This window comes from Schistocerca serialis, chromosome 1 (genome assembly GCF_023864345.2).
Source record: "Schistocerca serialis cubense isolate TAMUIC-IGC-003099 chromosome 1, iqSchSeri2.2, whole genome shotgun sequence".
Taxonomy (NCBI): Eukaryota; Metazoa; Arthropoda; class Insecta; order Orthoptera; family Acrididae; genus Schistocerca; species Schistocerca serialis.
Genome location: NC_064638.1, coordinates 397,043,812 through 397,065,896, shown reverse-complemented (window position 1 = coordinate 397,065,896; position 22,085 = coordinate 397,043,812). Strand labels below are relative to the sequence as shown.

Sequence of the window (22,085 nt, the reverse complement as noted above, 5' to 3'; positions counted from 1 at the left end):
CTTGGTTCAAAAGGGAACGCATAAATGACGACGAGCAAAGGTTAGTATAGATTCGTGAATCTGTGAAAAGCTCTACACGCAAAGCACACAACTACTACCACCGTCACACCTTAGCAATAGATCTGGCAGACATCCTGAGAAAACTCTGGTCATATGTAAAATTGCTATGCAGGTCCAAGGCTTCCATTCAGTCCCTTGTTCACCAGTCTGGTGTGGCAGTTGAAGAGAGCAAAAAGAAAGCCGACAATTTAAATTTCATGTTCAAGAAATCGTTCCCACAGGAGAGTTGTACAATATACTGTCATTTAACTATTGGACCGGCCTCGTATGGACAGCATAGTAATAAGCATACCTGGCTTAGAGAAACAACTGAAATATTTGAAAGCAAATAAATCACCAGGTCCAGATGAATCCCAGTTGAATTTTACAAAGATTACTCTATGGTGTTCGCCCCTTACCTAGCTTGCATTTATTGGGAATCTCTCACCCAGCACAATGTCCCAGGCGACTGGAAAAAAAGTGCAGGTGACTCCAGTATATAAGTAAGGTTAAAGAACGGACCCACAAAATTACAGTCCAATATCCCTAACTTCTGTTTGCTGCAGAATCCATGAGCATATTCTCAATTCCAATATAATAAACTTCCTTGAGACTGGAAGCTTACATGCATGAATCAGCATGGTTTTAGAAAGTATCACTTGTGCTAAACTTGGCTTGCCCTTTTCTCACACGGTATACTGAGAACTATGGATGAAGTGCAATAGGCAGATTTGGCAGACAGGGTGGGCAGCAGTCTGCGATTGTTTGCTGATGATTCCATGGTGTATGGGGAGGTCTCGAAGTTTAGCATCTGTAGGAAGGTACAAGATGACTTAGACAAAATTTCCAATTGGTGTGATGAATGGCAGCTAGGCCTAAATGTGGAAAAATTTAAGTTAATGTGGGTAAGTAGGAAGATCAAACCTGTAATGTTCAGATGCATTATTACTAGTGCCCTGCTTGACACAGTCAAGTCATTTAAATATTTGAGTGTAACATTATAAAGCAATGAGATGGAACACATGTGTGAGAACAGTGGTAGGGAAGTGAATGGTCGACTTCGGTTTATTGGGAGAATTTTAGGAAAGAGTGGTTCACCTGTAAAGGAACCCACATTTAGGATAGTGATGCGACGTATTCTTAAGTGCTGCTTGAGTGTTTGGGGTCCGTATCAGATCAAATTGAAGGAATACATCGAAGCAGTTCAGAGGCAGGCTGCTAGATTTGTTACTGGTAGGTTCGAACAGCACATAAGTGTTACGGAGATGCTTCGGGAACTCAAATTAGAATCCCTGGAGGAAAGGAAACGTTCTTTTCAAGAAACACTATTGAGGAAGTTTAGAGAAGTGGCATTTGAAGCTGACAGCTGAACGATTCTACTGCCGTCAACACATATCGTTCATAAAGACCGTGAAGATAAGATACGAGAAATTAAGGCTTATACGGAGGTGTGCAGACAGTCGTTTTTCCCTCGCTCTATTTGTGAGTGGAACAGGGAAGGAAATGACAAGTAGTGGTATGATGGCTAGCGGAGTATTGATGTAGATGTAATGGCCGCTCAGAGCTCTAAAAATGTGTGAAAAATTTGAAAAATAGGGTTGACAAAAAGAGTGTAAATTCTAATTAAAAAGAGATAGAATAATGAACCAGGTAATTTTGAAAAGATCTTGAAACAAGCTTTTCAGTGATATACAATTTTGTCATATTTAAAGAATGTATACAATAAAGGCCAGTGACCTTTACCTTTGATCCTGAATATCTCAAAACGTCACCCTCGAAATTGACAAAAAATGAGATTTGCTTCTTCGTATTACCCTACACAACATAGTAAAAAATCAAATTGGGATGACAATGGGATTCGGAGATATTAATTTATATGTACAGTGACTGTGTTGCGTTAATGCCAAATAAATTGTTTTCAGACTTCAACAATATGACACAGAGCACTGAAAACATGTTAAAAAGATAATGTTATATTGTAGCACAGTAAGTTAGTACAGTCGACAGGCCAAGCATTAATAATATGCAAGGTCACACACTATGACATCTGGCCTTCAGTGATGCAAACCATGATACAGCCATCCCAGCTGAACACATGCTTGGAAGGCATGGTAAACACGTTCAGATTTAGAGAAATGAATATGACCCTCAATACTGGGAAGCAACATATAACAGTGTTTGTGTTTCTTTTGGTGAACAGAAATATGTTCACTCTGTTGCTGTTCTCACATCAACCATTGTAAGGAAGTCCGTCTTGTCCACAGTTAAGATATCAGGTTCCTGAAGGGATACATATGAAGTGAAAGCCCATGAGGATGTAGGAAGCTGATTGAAACCTCATTGATATTTTCATTAACATTCAAAATACATCCAAGCCTACAGTGACCATTGTACATGCATGTAACAAACCCTGTGATATCACTGAGGTACGAGTCTCCTTGGGTCCTAGTTGGAGATTCATTTCTGATTTCTTGTGAATTGGACAAAATTTTCATTTGGACATTGTAATGGCCTGCAGGAATAACGCAGTGTAACTTGTGGATACCTGCAATTGTGTGAATTTGAGCAAACCACTCTTGACGGTGAGATTCTTCTTCGTCATACTCACTGTTGTATAATGAAAGTGACACACTGCAGTGTTCTTGGAGCACCATTTAAACAACTGTTTGGGTGTCATTATCTGATAATTGTAGATGTCCTGCAGACTGGCATGAACATCAAGTCTGTAGATGATACCAGCAATGCCATTACGTGGTCCTCTGCAATGTGATGAGGCAAAAAAATGCCGTTCGGCAGAGACATTGAAATCAGTCTGATGAAAAGTTACTTAGGCAAAATTCTTGTTATTCTGGGCTGCAGCACCATCTGAGAAGTAGTACACATGCTTGGTGTTCTTCTTCCGAATGTGCCAGCTAAGGACCACGATATTCAACTTTTCAGCCTGGAGAGGGACTTGATGTTTGCCCAGTTATCCCGCATTCTCTGGCCATGTTTTTCCTTTCTCTCCTTTGACCAAAGGACGCTGGTCTTTTTACAGGATGATCCGTCCTGAAACATCTTTTCTTCTAGTATCCTTCTGAGAAGTGCTCAGTTTCTAATGTCACTTTCAGTAATGTTCAGTTCCTGGGTGTCTGTCGATTTCTATCAGCCATGGTGTCTCGGTCTTCCTGCTCTTCCAGTTGTTGAGAAGTCGGTTGGTCAGTCTTGTTTCATCCATCCTTGTGATATGTCCGTAGAAAGCGAGATGTCTCTTCCCAGATACGTCTGTAATTTTCTCAGTATGATTGTATAGCTCCTGGTTTGATTGTCTTCTGTACTCACCATATCTTTTGATCAGTCCCAGAATTTTTCTCAGGATCTTTCTCTTCTGAATCTCTAGTTTATATGTCAACCCTTTCCTGTTTACATTTCAAGCATTCTGAGGCATATGAGGCTACATTTCAAGAATTCTGAGGCATATAGGGCTTCAGCGCAGATAACTGTTTGGTAGTGTTTTAGTTTGGAATTGCGAGATAGGCATTTCTTATTATAGATGTTCTTGGTTAGTCGATATGCTAATTGTAACTTACTAATCCGAGTTGTTAGTGCTGTTCCTTCTGATAGATTAGGTTCCAACCATTCTCCTAGATACTTGAATCTGTCAACTTTCTCAATTTGACGTTGTTCCAGCTGTAGTTCACTGGGAGTATCACTGATGTTGGTTAAGTATTTTCTCTTTTCTAGTGTCAGTTGAAGTCCTACCTTGGCAGCCTGGAGTTTGAGCATATTGAGCTGCTTTACTGCTACTTCCACTGAGCTTGCTCTAAGTGCCAGACCATCTGCAAAAGCTAAACAGTCTACTACTAGTCCCTTCTGTTCGTGTCCCAGGTAAATACCACTCGGTATATTTTGTACTTCCATTTCTTTCCGCCACTCTCTGATCACCTTGTACAGTGCACAGTTGAAGAGATGAGGTGAAAGTCCATCTCCCTGTCAACTCCTGTCTTTATCTCAAAGCTTTCTGAAAGTGTTCCACTGAACTTTACTTGGAGTCTAGTGTTATTCAGGGTCTTTTGGATAAGGCTGTGGGTTTTCTGGTCCAGGCTCATTTCTTGCAAAATTCTGATAAGAGTATGTCTGTCGATTGAATCGTATGCTTTCTTGAAGTCAAGGAAAGTAACTACATACTGTTTATTTGCTAGTTTAATTTGACTTAATACTGACTTCAAGTTAAGGATCTGTTCATCCTTTTCCAAAACCACCCTGGTAATCTCCAAGTTTTGGGTCCAAATGAGGTTCGGCTGTATTCAGCAATGCCTTAGATAATATGTTATAGGCGACTGGTATCAATGAGACCCCTCTACAATTGTTGATGTCAGTTAAATCACCCTTCTTGTGCAAGTGGTGGATCAGAGCAAGTGTCAAGTCATCTGGTAACTTCTCAGTACCCCAAATGTTCCATAGAATCTCGTTCAACTTGCTGATTGCTTTGTCTCCAGCCTGCTTCCACAGCTCTGCAACTATAGCGTCTTCTCCTGGTGCTTTGTTATTCTTCCGGGACTGAATGATGTTTTTCACTTCTTCTGTTGGAGGGTGGGATTTTGGTTGTCTGGGACTGTCTTGATAGATAAGGAGGTTTTAGGGGACTCATAGTTGCGGAGATTCTCAAAATATTTGGCCAATATTTGGCAGTTGTCTTCATCATTATAGGCTATATTTCCATCTGGTCCTCAGCTGGGTGGGACATAACTTCTAAGGTTTCGCTTGAAAGTTTGATAAAAGTTTCTAGTGTTATTCTTCTTGAAGTCTTCATCTAATTGAGTCAATTGGTCCTGAGTGTGCTGATGTTTAACCTGCTGGATGGTTTTGGCAATTATCCAGCTCTGCACTACGAACTTCTCCTTATTTGTTTCGGACTTCTTTGAGCTCCATCTTAGACAAGCTGTTTGTCTCTTTGCGATCACTTGGTCGTAGGTACTTGTCCACCACTCATGTTTCTTCTGTTTCCTGAGTGGGGCAGCTTCTGTTGCGGCTTTTACTAATTTGTCCCTTAAATGGTCCCAGTTGTTGCATTAATGATCTAGTGTTTGCATTCTCTCTGTAAGCATATTGCAGGTTTTCAGTTTTTTCCAATTCAGACTTGGTAAGTTTGGGAGTTTGAGACTTTCTTGTATTCCTAGGTAGAAATTGGAACTTTATTTTTGAGAGGTAGTGGTCTGAATCCTAGTTCGCCCCCTTTTAACAATCTCACATTCATGACTTCTCTACAGGACTTTCTTGAAATGGCCACATGATCTATTTGAAACTCTCCTAGGAGTTTATTGGGTGAAGTCCATGTCTTCTGTTTTCTTGGTAGATGCTTAAAGGCCTTTTGATTTCATTACTAGGTTAAATGCTTTACAGAGTCCCACAAGTCATTCTCCATTCTTGTTAGTGCCCATGTGAGCTGGGTATTCCCCCACTATAAATTTATACTTCTGCTCTTTCCCTAACTGGACATTAAAATCACCCAATAATATGACTGTATTCCACTCTGGGATCTTGCTGATAGTGTCCCCGAGCTCTTTCCAAAATTGGTCTGTGCCTTTAGGGTTTTTCTTGTCTTGGTTAATAGGTGCATGTACATGCACAATGGTGTAGACCTTATTGGAGCATCGAAATGTTAATAGAAAAACTTGACTATTAGGAGAATGGAAGTTGAGAACTGAATCAAGTATTTTGTTACTGACAATGAATCCAGTTCCCAGGTGAGGGACGTTCTTCATCTTCCTATGCCCCACTTTCCCCTTGAAGATTCAATAACCCTGAGATTCAAAGGCATGTTCATCTGTATACCTAGTCTCTTGTACCGCTGTGATAAGAATCTTGTGTTTTGTCAGAGCGTCTATCAGATGCTTCAACTTGCCCATCTTGAGCAAGGAGTTATCGTTCAGTGTGGCGAAGTAGTTGCATTGTTTATGCAAGCTTGTTTCTAAAGGTTTCAGGATGCTCCAACTTATCCTTGTAGCATGTTGGTGTGGGCTCCCCAGAATCCAAAGGCCCACAATGTTGTCTGAGGCGATGGTGGATTGAGTACCACCTAGGGTAATTATACCCTTAAGTTTGTCCTCCATGCTTTAGTTGAAAATGTTGTTGGTTGGATTAGGATTGTTACGACCTAATCATGTTACTACTGAGGTTGTAAGCTCCGGTAGGTTTGATTTCAGGGTTTACTCCCTTAGGTTAGTTGCCTTCCCAGGCTATGGAGACCAACTTCCCCTTGTGGTTCTTCCGTCATCCTTGCCATTGAGATTGTGTCAACCATCTTCATCCGTCTTGGAAACCGTTGACCAGTTTTTACCTGTACCCTGAGCAGGGGCCCTTACAGAGTGCTATCAGCCAGGCGAGCTGAACCACAGTTTCTTTAACGAGGTGTTACTCCTCTCACTCCTCCTTCCTCATCACTTGTAAGATGAGGCCCCGGGCTTGCGACTGGTATAGCGGTGTGCTCTGTTGTACATAGGATCTTGTGAAAGTAACCAAGTGATGCTGAAAGAGATGAAGACTCAATGTCATGTGTAAGGCATTCTGATATTATAACAAAGGAAATGTGATCAGTTGTACATTGTGTATAATCAACAAATGTATGAATGGTGGCCTGTGCGTTGTTCCAATAAAACCCCTGCACCTCATCCTGCATCCTGCTGGACAAATGCATAATTTTCTGCAAAATCCCAAATTGCAATGCATTCATTGTCACCAAGTGTCTCTTTCAGATGTAGAAATACGTTGTCTTTGAAGGAATGCAACAGAAACTTTTTTGTAATTTGTCTGCTAGATTATTCGAGAAGTCTTCCACAGATGATACACGTGGCTGGAGAGTTGTGCACAGCGTATATGTTATTTCATCAATTCCATTTTCCTCAAACAACTCTTGCAGGTGTGTCATGATAGCTGGACAGTTTTCACATGTGGACAATTATCATTTTGGCTGTTCAGGATTACAATTGATCGTAGCAAGACATTGTTTGTATGTGCTAAGTTGACAGTCTATATCATTGTCAACTTTTTTGATCTGGAACCTACATGAACTTCAAATTTCTGCGAATCCTGTGAACACACACACTATGGGTACTGTTGCACCAGCCAAAACATAGTTATTGGGTCACAACTGGCAAAATTTTTATAATCCTATTTTCAGTCCTGAATGTTCAGCTTTGCACACATGACACAGTTCATGGGGGTTTCCCAGCAATAGTTGATTTTGTTTATGAATCCTGGAACCATTTTCCTTGACAGAAACAAAATTCTTCTTCCCAAACAAGTAGCAGCTTCTATCATGCCTGTTGTAGAATTCTACAACACTATTCACAGTTTGTTCACTCGAGACATGTTTGTCTTGGATTGGGAGTTGCTAAGATACCACAGTCTTTGACTAATTGTTTTTCTTTTCTCACTAAATAGGTAGAGACTCCAAATTCATTTTCAATACTTCAAATGCTCAAACTTTTCAGAAGATGAGTCAGAATTTGGATCTTCTGCTGCTGCTGCTGCATTTCTTTTTCAGTTGCATTATCATTTCAGGTTCAACATTTGTTTCATAATGTGCATTTTCTTCCACACTAAGTATGTATTTACTTTGGAATATCTCAGACTCCTGTTAAAACTTTTTCTGTGCATTTGTTTTGTCTTACGGTCTCTTCTTTTCCACTGGGGACTCGCTTATAGATAACAATCTATCATTTATTGCGTCTAAAACAATTTTTGGGGATACAGATGTGTCTGATTCATCTGAGGAGAGCTACGCAGGTTTGTGGTTTCCACTTGTTTCAGTGTAAAAGGGTCAGCTACAGGCCCTTGACCCTGAAATTATGGTCATCTTCCCTGAGTGCTTTACAGCAATACATGATCTCAAACTCCATCTTCAAAATAGATTTGTATAATTTCAACACACAGCACCTTTTGCAGCAACTATCCGTATACATGTAGCGGCCACACTGTCATCCAGTATTTGTTTGATAGCTTGATATTGCCCTGCCTACATTGTTACCGCATTGTTATAACACTTCCTTTTTAACACTGATCATGTTTTTTAGTGCTTTGTATCATATTGTTGGAGTCTGAACATGATTTACTTTACATTAATGCAGCACATTGCTGTACAAGTTAATTTATAACTTCTAATCCCATTGTCATCCAAACTTGATTTGATTTTTTATTATGTTGTATAGTGTAACAAGAAGAAGCAAATATGTAGTTTTTCTGTCAATTCTGAAAGTGGGTGTTTTGAGATACTCAAGGCCAAAAGTCATGTGCAATAAACACGCCAAATTTTGTGAAAATTGAAGACAGTCAGGTTGAAAATTATACTTTTCTATGTTAATTTGACATGGAATGACTCAACAGCAGGTTGGCACATTGTGGGCCGTTTTGTCTCCCCATCAGCCATTTCTGGAAGGCGTGATCTACAATTGACCATTGGGCTAGGTTGGAATCAGCAACCTGACAAGCTTCTTCTAAATGACAGTACCTCAGTACAGCCTTTTTTTACCCGCATAAGGCATAAGACAGCACATGACACCATCACTTTTAACTTGCTCTTCATGACTGGGGTTTTCAAGTGTTCCTATTGGTTTTTATGTGCGGTTTACAGTTTATACATCCAACAGTTCCTCACTGGTTCAAGAGGACAGCATTTTTCACGGCTCTGTACCAAGAGTTACACTCTTCCTCATAGCCCTAAATGGGCTAGTGACATCGGTCATATCACTGGTCATACCTGAGATGTATGTCAACAACTTTTGCACTTGATATAGCTCACAGTCTCTAACCATGATGAACGCCAGCTCCAAGATGCCATCTCCCGAGCTTCTGCTTTGGCTCTTTCTCGTGAGTACCAGTTGCCCCCCATAAAAACATGAGTCTTGCATTTCTATCGTCATACCACAGTCCGTACTGACCCTGAACTGTTCTTGGGTACTTGCTTGAATATTGTTGCACATTCCCGATTTTTGGGACTTCTCTGTGATAAAAAGCCGAAAAGCTGACAAGGCTGCCTGATATTCATCAACTAAGAACTGGCTGCATGCAAAAGCTTAAGGCTCTCTGCTTTCTGGCCCATACCTCTTGGGCTGCAGATCATGCTGCTCCTCCCCATATTTGTCATGCCCTGGTCTCATCCCAGTTGGGCTTTGGCTACCAGATTTCTGGCTCAGCAACACTTTCATCTTTGATATTATTGCACCAGGTCTATCATCAAGCAGTAAAGCAATGTATACATGTGAAGGTTTTTCACACTCTCAGACTTTTTACGTGTAATACGTGTTGTGTAAACAGTGCCAGGGGTTAGCTCACTGGCCGTGTCAGAGAGTGGAGGAAGATCTCAGATAGTCGTGCTTTGCAAGTTTGGACTTTTCTTGTTGACAGTAATCTCCATCTCCTAAGAGCTGCTTGCTGTAGCTCTCTCACAAGAAAAACTATACCGGCATTGTCAGGTGAGCTAGAGTACTTGGAGAGTGCTGAGTGGCCATATTGCGTCCCAGATTTGTATTATGTCCAAAATTTGTGCTGTATTTCACAATTTGTACACTACTACATCCTGGTAATATATTTTGCCTTATTTGTGCATATGTTAAATAAAACTGAGCGAAGAAATTGCCTATTTTATATCCTAAATGAACAGCATGAACATTTAGCCTATTTCGAAAGTTCTAAACTTAAATAGTGCTATACAACAAATAATATATAAAAAATCATGGACACATTGTGTAGATAATTAATGAAAATTAAAAAAAAGTTACTCAAAAGACTTGCCCCCACGTTAATATGAAAATATGAATGAAAGACTAGTGCACTACCTACTGTGCCACATAAACTCTGCAACTAGCAGCGTGCATGTGCTGGTATTGTCAGGACAATTGAGACTACTGTCACAGTGGATATGCAATGTGGATGAACGTCAGTGATGTCAGCAAAAAAAAAAAAAAAAGTAGTGAAGGAAGCTGCCGGGAATTGGACTCAGGATGAAGTGTGGATTTAATTATGTTGTCTGAGGAAAGGAATGTACAGTTATAGGCTTACAGGAACAGCAAAGTTTGTTGGCTGAAATGGCTACAGTTTCTAACACCTCCACAGCAGAAATTTATCAGAATATCCACAATTCAACGAATCAGGCAAAGTAATTTTATAACATAGAATAATTAACAGGGAAATAATTGCAGGTATATTTTAAAGTAACCATTTTAGAACTTGGAAAACTTGAAATAATACTACTGTATCTATAATTGTATATGACGTTGTATTTATTAATAATAATATTATGATATTGGATGATGATGAACAGACCTACAGGAAGTTAAGAGTGGTTCCTTAAGTCAAACATTAAAATGAGTGTTTGTCTGATAAAGCTTTACTTATCATATATCTCTCGACTTGGCTTTTGAATGTCTCTGAGTATCAGGATGAAATGGTGTCATGTTATTTCTACATAATTGTTACTTTGCCAATTGAAAGAGAATAAATGTAGCTGATGCTAGAAATAGAAATGTCTCAAGAAGTCTGTATTTAACACTAATGGATTTACACATAATAGTATCTAGATACACAATTTGGGGTCCACTTATAAAGAGTATTTCTTCCATCACTGTCACACTCATAAAATTTCAGTATTGTTGATTTTTTCATCACAAGCTCTACATTCAGATTCTTGCATACTCCAAAATCATTCTGCCACATAATACACTTTCTTATCCAATGCCAACATGGTTGTTCTTTCCTTGCACTAAAAGTATTAAAAGTACATCTGCAACCCAGTGCCCTTCCATTGCAATCCCTACCTTTACACACAAAACTAAGACAGAAAAACCTTTTGGAGAGTGATCTCTCAGCTCTCACAGACATACTCACCCTGCTGTGTGTCAATGTTTCATACATCTACACTCTGTGTTCTCAGACACTTATAGAAAGTACTCAAAAGGAAATAAAAGTGAAAATTTGCCCCAAGTCCAAACAATTATGCAGATACTATCTAAGAGCGCCAAACTTTTGAGAGCACAAAACCTCTCACATATATCTCAGCCCTAACACTGACCACTTGCTCCTTGTGGACTAGTCTCGTGAAGTATCTCCTCGATGTAGCAAGGATCTTCCCTTGTCAGTTTGGACGTGCCAAGGCTTACTCTCTTATGCAATCACTGTGCAACAATTCCCTAATCACCCAACTTATTAAATTCTTTTTGTATTCAGGGATCACTAATACCTTGACCACCCTAGGGTGGTATTACAAGTTGGAATGTGCATTGAGACTCTCTGCTGGGAGCTTCATCTAACCTCTTGGAAGGCCTACCTGTTCGTCTCTCCATATTTTCCTGTGTACCCCCCTTTGTTAGTACCTAGACCACAAATTTGGGCAAGTGTATTTCAGTGACCTAAACTTTGTTGTTCTCATGAGCTTCCCACATCTGTTCCTCCCAGTTCTTCAGAAGCCTCAGGGTTGTGCTGATGGCTCCAAAACCATGGATTGGGTATTGGATAGGATATGCTTTTACTTCTCATGCCCGTCAAGAACATGTGGTGTTTTTTTTTTTTTTTTTTTTTTTTTTTTTTTTTTTTTTTTTTTTTACAGTGGAGCTGATGGCCATTAATAGTGCCCTGTGTTTTATTAATCAGACCTCAATCACATTTTAATTTGTAATGACTACATGATCAGTCTCCAGGCCATTAATAGATATTACAAGAGTAACACTACAATACCAGCTATTCATGACCTTCTCTCTGACCTTAGTCATACTGCCTGTCCAATTGTCTTTCTCTGGATTGCAAGTCACATGGGTGTCCCCGATCATTTGGCTAAAGGAGCAATTACTTGCCCAACATTTGCAGGTGCAAATCACTTGGATTCGGAACAGCAACTAGTGAGCTACTGCCCCCTCTGATAAATTCCATAATATTGAGCAGACTAATGCTGTGCATTGCTCTTACATCTGTTAATCCCAAAAGAATCCACTGTCCTATATCACCTCTGCATCTCAGATAACACAGAATTTTATTTTATGTAATGAGCCAGCTCCCTTATTGTGGTTGCGGAGCCTTTACAGATAGCAGCCCCTTCCTTCTGGCTATTCCTGATAAACATGCTCTTCTGGATTCTTTGCCTTTAGTACCAGCGTATGAATCACAAATAGTTGAAATGGTGTCCATATACTCTGTGAAAGTTATTTTTATTCTCAGGAACATTTTAATCTCGATCAGCTGCCCTGGTCGTCCCTCTTTTGGTCTGTTTTGATTGCTCTTAGACAAGATTAGCCCCCTTCTTTCTGACACAACTTGTTTTCCATTGTAGGGGTAGCACTCTTCTGAATAGTGGGCGCTTTCCCCCCTCTTTAACAATGTACTTGCATGTGGGGCAGTTATTGGAGGGATGTCACAGGGGACACTTACTGGCCCCACACACCTTCTAAAATGATTATTTCTGTAAATCACTGCTGTCACCTGCATCAGGACATCGCGTGGTATCAGCGGCGATGAATGAAAATATGTACCGGACCAGGGTTTGAACGTGGGATCTCCTCCAGAATGAGATTTCCACTCTGCAGCAGAGTGTGCGCCGATATATGCAGGAGAGCTTCTGTAAAGTTTGGAAGGTAGGAGGCGAGGTACTGGCAGAAGTAAAGCTGTGAGGACGGGGCGTCAGTCGTGCTTGGGTAGCTCAGTTGGTAGAGCACTTGCCCGCGAAAGACAAAGGTCCCGAGTTCGAGTCTCGGTCCGGCACACAGTTTTAATCTGCCACGAAGTTTCATATCTGGGATCTCCTGCTTACTAGGCAGGTGCATTAACCACTGATCATTTCTCCCACATTATTTTATTGTAATCTTATACGGATATGGTGTCTGTTCTTCCGGACATGTCTGAAAGAATAGACACCATTGATGACCTGCAGCCGTCTAGAACGAAATTAGAACTGTATTAATACCTTCAGCTGCTAACAGGCGTTGATATATCAACGGGGACAAGTGAAAATGTGTGCCCCGACCAGGACTCGAACCCGGGATCTACTGCTTACGTGGCAGACACACTATCCATCTGAGCCACCAAGGGCACTAATTTCATTCTAGACAGCTGCAGGTCATCAATGGTGTCTGTTCTTTCGGACATGTCCAAAAGAACAGACACCATATCCCTATAAGTATATAGTTCTGGCAATGCCAGCCATGACCTCCTTCTTCTGTGTGGATGCACACATATTCCCCGAACTCTTATGGGACTTTGAAAGAATGTCTTCCACGACTAATGAGTGTGTTGGGGTGGGACACTACGAATGTAGTGTGTAGACAAACAAGGTGAGAATGTGGGTCTCGCAGGAGGTGTGAGTTGCGTTATCCTCCGTGCCCTTGGTGGCTCAGATGGATAGAGCGTCTGCCATGTAAGCAGTAGATCCTGCGTTGAAGTCCCGGTCGGGGCACACATTTTTACCTGTCCCCGTTGATGTATATCAACGCCCGTTAGCAGCTGAAGGTATTAATATAATTCTAATTTATTTTATTGTTGTCAGTTCAACTGATGTCCGTTACACGGTTAGCCTTTACACTATTACTATTGCTGATCTCCTGACAAAAAGACAATCCTTACTTTGGTCTTTGCCCCTATTCAGGTTGGTGAGGGGTAGGATGTAGATGAGGTTTTTCTCACCACAGATGAGTAATGGGAAACCACTTGTCTGCTCTGACATATGTACCAGCCTAACTTATATGTTTTTACTTCTCCTTAAATTAATGAGTCATTCCTCTAGTCTGTACCCTGACCTATTTGTTTGTTTTTTCCTGTTCTTAATGGCAATTATCAAAACTAAATCACTCTGTTAATTGCTTAGCAGACCTCACTTTTTGTATGGTTCTCACACTAAATGCCCATATCTCACACTTAGTAAACAAACTAGTAATATGCTGATTATAAGGTTGACCCATCAGAATCTTCGTTCAGAAAACTGTTTTCCATAAGTACTCAGGCCATTACTATTACTACCAGTACCACTATTATTATTATTATTATTGTTATTGTTATTTTTACAAAAAGGGCACTGCTCGTTATAGAGAAACTGGCTGTTATTTTTGGGAATATGAAAAATCCAACAAGTCGAGCAACATACCACTTCATCTTGGAAATGATGATGACTTCACTAGGACATTAAAACTTATATTGAATCACACTGAAATTCATTCTTCTCTCATAAAATTCGCAGGTGGGACAGGATAGTGGAGAAATGATGGTGGTACATGAAGTATCCTCTGCCCGCACTATAAGGTTGCTTGTGTAGTATGCATGTGTAACTTTCTGTTAAATGGTAAGTCTAATAATGTTTTTGAATGATTATTACTGAACAAAAGATTTCCTATGTTACAGATATGATACGACGAAGAGTTCTGCGAACCCGATCAATAAAAATGCTGGTTTTAGATGAAGCTGATGAAATGTTAAACAAAGGTTTCAAAGAACAGATATATGATGTATATCGATACCTTCCACCAGCTACTCAGGTATTTGACCATTCTGAAGGAATGTTTTTTTGTAATAGTTTCGTAAATTGTGTTGGAATGGGTTCTGATGGTTCTAAAGCTAGTTCAAAAATGTTGCTTGCTACTAAATGTTTTATTTTTCAGGTGGTGCTTATTTCTGCGACACTTCCTCATGAAATTTTGGAAATGACAAGTAAATTCATGACAGATCCAATAAGGATTTTAGTAAAACGGTAAGAATAAAGTCGCACTTAAAGTAAATCAAACGCTTTTATCTGAATGTTTTCTAAGATGCATACACGTGCAATTTTAAGCCTGGTTTACACCAGAGCAAATGGAAGTGAACACAAGTGAGCGAACATTCGTACCGAGCGAGGTGGCGCAGTGGTTAGCACACTGGACTTGCATTCGGGAGGATGACAGTTCAATCCCGCGTCTGGCCATCCTGGTTTAGGTTTTCTGTGATTTCCCTAAATCGCTCCAGGCAAATGCCGGGATGGTTACTTTGAAAGGGCACGGCCGACTTTCTTCCCCATCCTCCCCTAATCCGATGAGGCTGATGACCTCGCTGTTTCGTCTCTTCCCCCAAACAACCCAATCTCCCCCCCCCATACAACCATACAGCGAACATTCACAGACAATTCACAAATGCTCACTACCATTCCGTGAACAAGTGTTTACACTAGAGGAAACAGAAGAGAACATGAGGTAATAAGCAAACCCTAAGAAAGCTGCATTGCTGTGTTTTGGCACAAATAATCAGCATAAATTTTGAGGAAAAAAATTAGTGCACCCTTTTCAAGGTTTCCAGTACACTCGAAATTTAATGTTGCAACAGTGCATATGGAGTACACAAAATGATTATATTTACAGATAAATAGGAAAAGCAGTTCCAAGGTTCCAGGTATTGACCCATGCTGCAACATCCATGTTGGCACATGTTGTAGCCTCCACGGGCGGCAATACAGGTGCTGATTGTGGCATCCAGTTGATAGTACACATAGCGAATATTCTATTGGGATATGTTATGCCACACCTGCTTGACCTGTTCACATAGTTCAGTAAGAGTTGTTGGTTGATGAGTCGCACAAGTCACTTCCTGTCCCTTCGTATCCCACATGTGCTCAAGGGGAGACAAATCTGGAATTTGTGCTGGCCAGTGAAGTTGCTCCATGTCTTGCAGGACACTTTGTTTTCATGGGCAGAGTGTGAGCGAATGCTATCATGTTGGAACAACACATCACCTTGTTGCGAGAACAACAAAAGAATGGGTCGAACACCATTCCGCATGTACCAAGTGCTGGTTAGCATCCCCTCCAGAAGCACCAGAGATGTAAGAGAATTGTAGGGTATTGCACTCCAAATGGTTCAAATGGCTCTGAGCAGGATGGGACTTAACATCTGAGGTCATCAGTCCCCTAGAACTTAAAACTACTTAAACCTAACTAACCTAAGGACATCACACACATCCATGCCCGAGGCAGGATTCGAACCTGCGACCGTAGCGGTCACGCGGTTCCAGACTGTAGTTCCTAGAACCGCTCGGCCACTATTGCACTCCAGACCATAAGACCTGAGATGGGGCCAGTGTTTCTTGGATGTATGAACTCTACTAGACAGCACTCACGAGGTCTACATTGTGCAGATGACCATAACTTCCATGTAGGCTGAGTCTGCTTTCATCACTGAAGAGCACTGTGCGTCATTTCATCTTCCAGGTGATCCTCTGTCAACACCAGTTGAGCAATACATGTCAATGTTGTGGAAGACAAGCTAGAGTTTCACATGCCCATAGTCCCACTGCTAATAACTGCTTTGCAACAGTTCGCATTGAAAGACATTACAGGCGAACTGCACAAGAAGCTTGCTGGAGGATTATCGAGAGAAAAGATAACACATTGCTGAAAGAAAATGGAATGGACTAAGGCTGAAATAGAATGTATGGAACTGTCCAAGAAGAAGAATGAAACAAGAAAGTTCTTTATAAAAGTGAACAATGCTAGAAGACGATATGCTCCAACAACCAGCTTGATTAGAGATGAAAGAGGAAACATAATAACTGAGAGTTAACAGACTCTGGAAAGATGGCAATGATACCTTTATGATCTGCTGAATCGAGAGGTAAAGCAAGCGGAGGATATCTATAATGATTGTGAGCAAGGATTGGATGATGAACAGCGACTGGATGGCCTAGGGTTAGAGGACGTTAAAAAAGCTTTAAGGAAGCTGAAGAATAACAAGGTTCCCAGCGGATAGCATTCCTGCAGAATTGCTAAATTGTGGAGGAGCAACGTTAGAGCAGTTTCTGTCACTCTCATATTGGTATAGGAAAGGATACTAGATGAATGGAATGAAGGAATATTATGTCCCATATATAAAAAGGGCAACCAAATGGAGTGTAGAAACCACCGCGGGAACACCCTCCTGAACTTGGGGAACAAGGTGTTTTTTTGTGTTATTTTTAATCGGCTACTCTCATAGGTGATTAAAGAAATTGGAATATACCAAAGCGGATTTCAATGAGGAAGGTCAACAATAGACCAGATTTTCAACCTGTGCCAAATTTTGGAGAAAACTGTTGAATATAGAATTGGAATACATCATCTCTTTATTGACTTTAAGGTTGCATACTGCAGCATCAATAGAAACCAGTTGTTTCATGGTCTACAGGAGATGGGGATACATGGAAAGCTCCTGAGAATGGTTAAAATGATACTGTCTGATGTAAGAAGCTGCATTCGAGTTCGAGGAAGTTACTCAGACCCCCTGGAAATAAAAAATTGGCTGCATCAAGCAGATGCATTAGCATGCTTATTATTTAATGTAGCACTCGAGAAGGTGATTAGGGAAGCAGGCCTACAGACAAAGGACACCATCTTCTACAAGTTGGTGCAGATTTTAGCATATGCATATGACGTAGACATCATAGCATGGACAGCACCAGCACTGAAAGAAGCTTTTACAGCCCTAAGTCAAGCAAGTAAGAAGATGGGGCTTATGATAAACTAAGATCAAACTAAATACATGGCCGTTTGGGAAAGCACATCAACCCAGTATGCAATCATCTTTCAATGTGAATGGATACATATTTGAAAGAGTTGATCGCTTCAAGTGTCTTGGTTCCACTGTCGCTGGCTTTAATGACATCTCATCTGAAATTAAGATTAGGCTGATATCAGCAAATAAGGCATATTTCACCTTGAGTAATTTATTCCGGTCAAGGCTCCTCAGCTGCCCAACAAAATTCACTATGTATAAAACCCTTGTTAGACCAGTTCTGCTTTGGAAACATTGTCCTTGACAGAAACCGATGCAATGCCGCTTGACAGATTTAAGAGGAAAGTTTTGAGCAGAATAATTGGCCCTGTGTATGACAGAAAACAATTGAAGAAAAGGTACAATGCTGAATTGTATACCATATATGCCAATGCTCCTGCAACAAAAATCATACGATCAGGAAGGATAAGATGGTCAGGTCATGTGGCTAGGATGGAAAGGTGTCTAAGGTGATGAAGAAGATTCTCTTTGGTAATCCAGGAGGACAAAGAAGGTGAGGTCGACCTCGAGCAAGATGGTGGGATGGAGTGGAAGAAAACCTTTGGAAATTCGGATGCAGAAAATGGAGGAGGGTAGCATGTGATTGTGAGGGTTGGCTGAAGCTAGTTGGGAAGGCCAGGGTTCATCCTGGACTGTAGCGCCACAGAGCAAGACTGTCCAGTGGTATCTGCTTGATCTGCCTCTGGTGCATTTATGATGATCTTGGCGGAAGTCCATGCTGTGTGGAGGTCCAGAACCTTGTTTATGAGTGAGAATCTTCATGTGATCACTGATACTGTCATCTCTTCACAGCTGCCGCAGTACATCCAACTTGTGTGGCAATTCTCCAAAAGGATCAGCCCACCAGTCAGAAGGCCACAATTCGGCACCTTTTGAATTCGCTCAGTTGGCTGTAGAAAGCACAAGTGCATCTCCGTGGTGTGGTTGCCTGCTTGCTTCACATGTTTGCACCACACTGAGCTTTTTGATTGTGGGCATTCCGTATTTACGGGTAGACACTGACAGTGCTCTGGTAGCTATGCCATAATGCTGTTTGTTGGTGGACAGTGTTTAAATCATTATCAGTACATCTACTATTTCCCACATGGCATATGCTGTCATGGGATCAAAATCTAAGTCGTCTTCCCAGGTGTACTAATTTTTTTTCCAGCAGTGTAGTTAGGTCTGCAGTACAAAATTTTTATATTCAGAGAGGATTATTTTGCATGGCAAGCACTTTTTTCTTTCTTTCTTTCCTCTTTTTTTTTATGAAGTAAGAAAATTGGTGCTGAAAAATAAGTAGTTAATGTCTAAGCTGTACAGAAGTGTGAAATGCCTGGAAGTAGTGCACTTAGCACTGAACTACTGGTCCAGCTTTCCTCAGCATTATTCCTAAACTTAGCGAATACAGCAGCTGACACTTTTTGCTGGTTTCTCATTACAATTAAAGAGGAATTTGCAAAGCAGAACAGTAATCACTGATGACCATCATAGCGTGAAGAAATGTTGGCATCAACACAGTAATTATTTGCAGCTAGAGAGATTTAAGTTAGTGGTCGTTTTGCATTTCAGTAGCTGCTATTTCTCAGATAGTTTTCAATGTCTGCATTGAAGTAAGCAAAACGTTTGAAGGGCTTTATTGAACTACATATAAGGAAGATAATGTCAATAAAATGTGATCAGTGAAATACACATATGACCTGCCACATAGGTTAGTTGGTAAAATTTACTTTATCATCATCAAAGATCCCTAACATAACAGTGATGCATCAACCATGCAATTGTGGCTACTGTGGACATAAACACCAGAATGATGAGGTCTTTTGTACACTTTATTATAATAAGTGTAGGACATAGATTGTCTAACCTACAAAGACATTTAAGGTGGGTTTCTTTCATAACAAAAGAAAATACAAAGCTTGAGCGTATTTATTCCATTCCCAACTGGCACAAGCATCAGACCACTCTATCACTCATGCATCTTGTGTCAGCAACAGAAATAGACAAGATATCGGGTGAAAACTTTCTTTACTGGTAACACCGAAGTGGAGAGTTTCAGAACCTTTTTGATTGTGTGCTAAAAGACTAGAAGCCAGCAGAAAACTATTAAATGTGAACCGATCACAGCTGAATGCAGTGTGCTCGCACTTGTGTATCATTTACACAGATAGAATTCTCATTTGCTGTTGCTTGTTTACTTTACATTGAATTCACCCAAAATGAACTACAGTAACCAAATATAATGCTGAAAGCAATGCTGATTTTGTTTTGGGAAGTTTCGTGCAATAAATTATTGGAATGGTGACATAGTGGCAGCACACCTTTTCTGGAACTGATAATAATAGAGCTTCATGATGATTGCCAGTTATGCCAGATACCAGTAGTACTAGCAGTTCATTTATGCGTTGGTAAAATTGTCCTAAATATTTTCCCATTAAGCAGAAATGAATGGATCACAATTATAATTAGTTTTAACAACAACATTATGAAAAGAATAGAATGCTACTCATCTTATATTGTGAATTGTGGTTTATTAGTCTCATAACGTACATAATCTAAATCATTTGATTTAGGTACAGGAGACACGTCAAAATTTTGGTAAAGTTTTACGATATACATACAACACCTGATTTTAACAAATGGTACCATAACAATAATACAGTATAAAAATACACATACAATAAAAAACTAACAATTAATTACAACAACTGATTTTAACAAATGGTATCATAATAATAATACAATTTTGTTACACATACCATAAAAGACCAAAAATTAATTACCCCTTGCTCAAATTATCATGTCATCCTTTATGAATTCTCCTACGGAATAGTAGCATTTATCCCACAGAATCTGCTGTAGCCTTATTTTTAGACTCTCTGGCTTCATATTAAATATATTTTTGCCCATTAGCTTGTTATATATTGTCATCCCCATATACTGTGGAGTTCGTGCATATAATTTCAAATGGTGTGTGGGTAACATAAAATTATTTTTATTTCTTGTGTTGTACGTGTGGTTAAAATGATTTTCCTAAAATAATATTTGTCTGTTGTGTACAAAGAGTATAATTTCATAAATGTATATGGAGGGAACTGTTAGGATTTGCAGGTTCCGAAATAATGGGCGACAAGATTGTGTTTGTTGTGCACTACACATGTATCTTATAATTTTCTTTTGCAGTTTCAGTATTCGAAATACACTACTTGAATTTCCCCAAAAAATGATACCATACCTAATGACAGATTCAAAATAACTATGATATGCTATTTTTCGTGTACTCATGTCAGTAGAGTTTGCTAGTATTTGCATTGCAAATCCAAAGCTGCTTAGTTTATTTGATAGGAACTCAATACGTGTACTCCAGTTTAAGTTGTTGTCCTCATTTAGTCCTAGGAATTTGACTGTGTTAACTTCTTCCATAGGATGGTTGTGATGATGTATTTTAAGATCCACACATTTCAAATGTTTGGTTTTGAAATGTACCATATTGGTTTTTGCAATGTTCAGTTTCAAGCCATTTAACTGGAACCAGTTTTCTAGAGTACCCATTGTGCTCACAATTGAGCTCTGAATTTTTTCTGCATCATCTTCAATTAAAACAGAAGTGTCATCCGCAAACAGAACTGACGGGGAATTTATATTTATGGGCAAGTCATTTACATAGAATAGGAACAGGATTGGCCCCAAAATGGAGCCTTGAGGCACACCTTGTGATACTGTACTCAATTTAGAATAATAATTCACTGCATTTGATGTGACACTTACACTTTGCTTTCTGTTGTGCGAGTATGATGTGAGCCATTTCAGAGCTTTGTCCTTAATCCCATATTTGTTTAATTTGTATAGAGGAGATGTTGAGTCGCAGGCAGGCATAGGAAAAAGACTGCTATACATTTTAGCTTTCGACCAAAAGGTCTCCATCTGAAGTAGAAAATGCACACGCGTTCACACAAGCACAAGTAGCATACACATGACATTGGCTCTGGCTGCTGTGGCCATCCTTTAGTTCCCTTGCAAGTTGGGGGATGTATGTTTACTACAGCTAATTAAGTGATAATTGATGAATAAATCATAGTGTGTAAGTGGGAGAACATCAGTCTTTTTGCGATTCTCTAAGACCTACACTGTATATCTATAAATGAATGTCAAACAATAATATTATAATAAACAGTTAGTGAGTGCAGACAAACTGCCTTCAGTTGTGTTCAGTTCACTTTTGCACTTGTTCTGCTGATACTCATTCTTTTAGAAATTTAAACTGTTGCAGTTAATCAGCATTATAACTGCACTGAATGTGCAGGAGAAATAGTAAAAGTGTCATTATAATGAAAAAATTGCAGACTTTATTATTGTTAGTCAAGTTTACAATGAAAGTATTATATTTACCTCTGATTTTTGCATATCACACAACATCCTGGGCTGGCTGAATAAATGAAATCTTCAGACTATAAAATTGCTAGTTCCTAGATGAAAGGAGCACTCTTCAGAGATGCTTATCATTGTAATACACTGTATGGAAATGATGCTAAAATTATATAA

General features: G+C 39.8%; 1 protein-coding gene across 1 annotated transcript in view; it reads left to right on the top strand.

The window, feature by feature from the left end:
- Positions 1–22,085, top strand: part of LOC126471623 (eukaryotic initiation factor 4A-III) — a 58,422-nt gene that overhangs the window by 28,941 nt on the left and 7,396 nt on the right. Inside the window, exons 4-5 of the mRNA XM_050099862.1 lie at positions 14,395–14,528; positions 14,652–14,740. Of these exons, the coding sequence (XP_049955819.1) occupies positions 14,395–14,528; positions 14,652–14,740 (223 nt within the window). The remainder of the gene's footprint in view (positions 1–14,394; positions 14,529–14,651; positions 14,741–22,085) is intronic.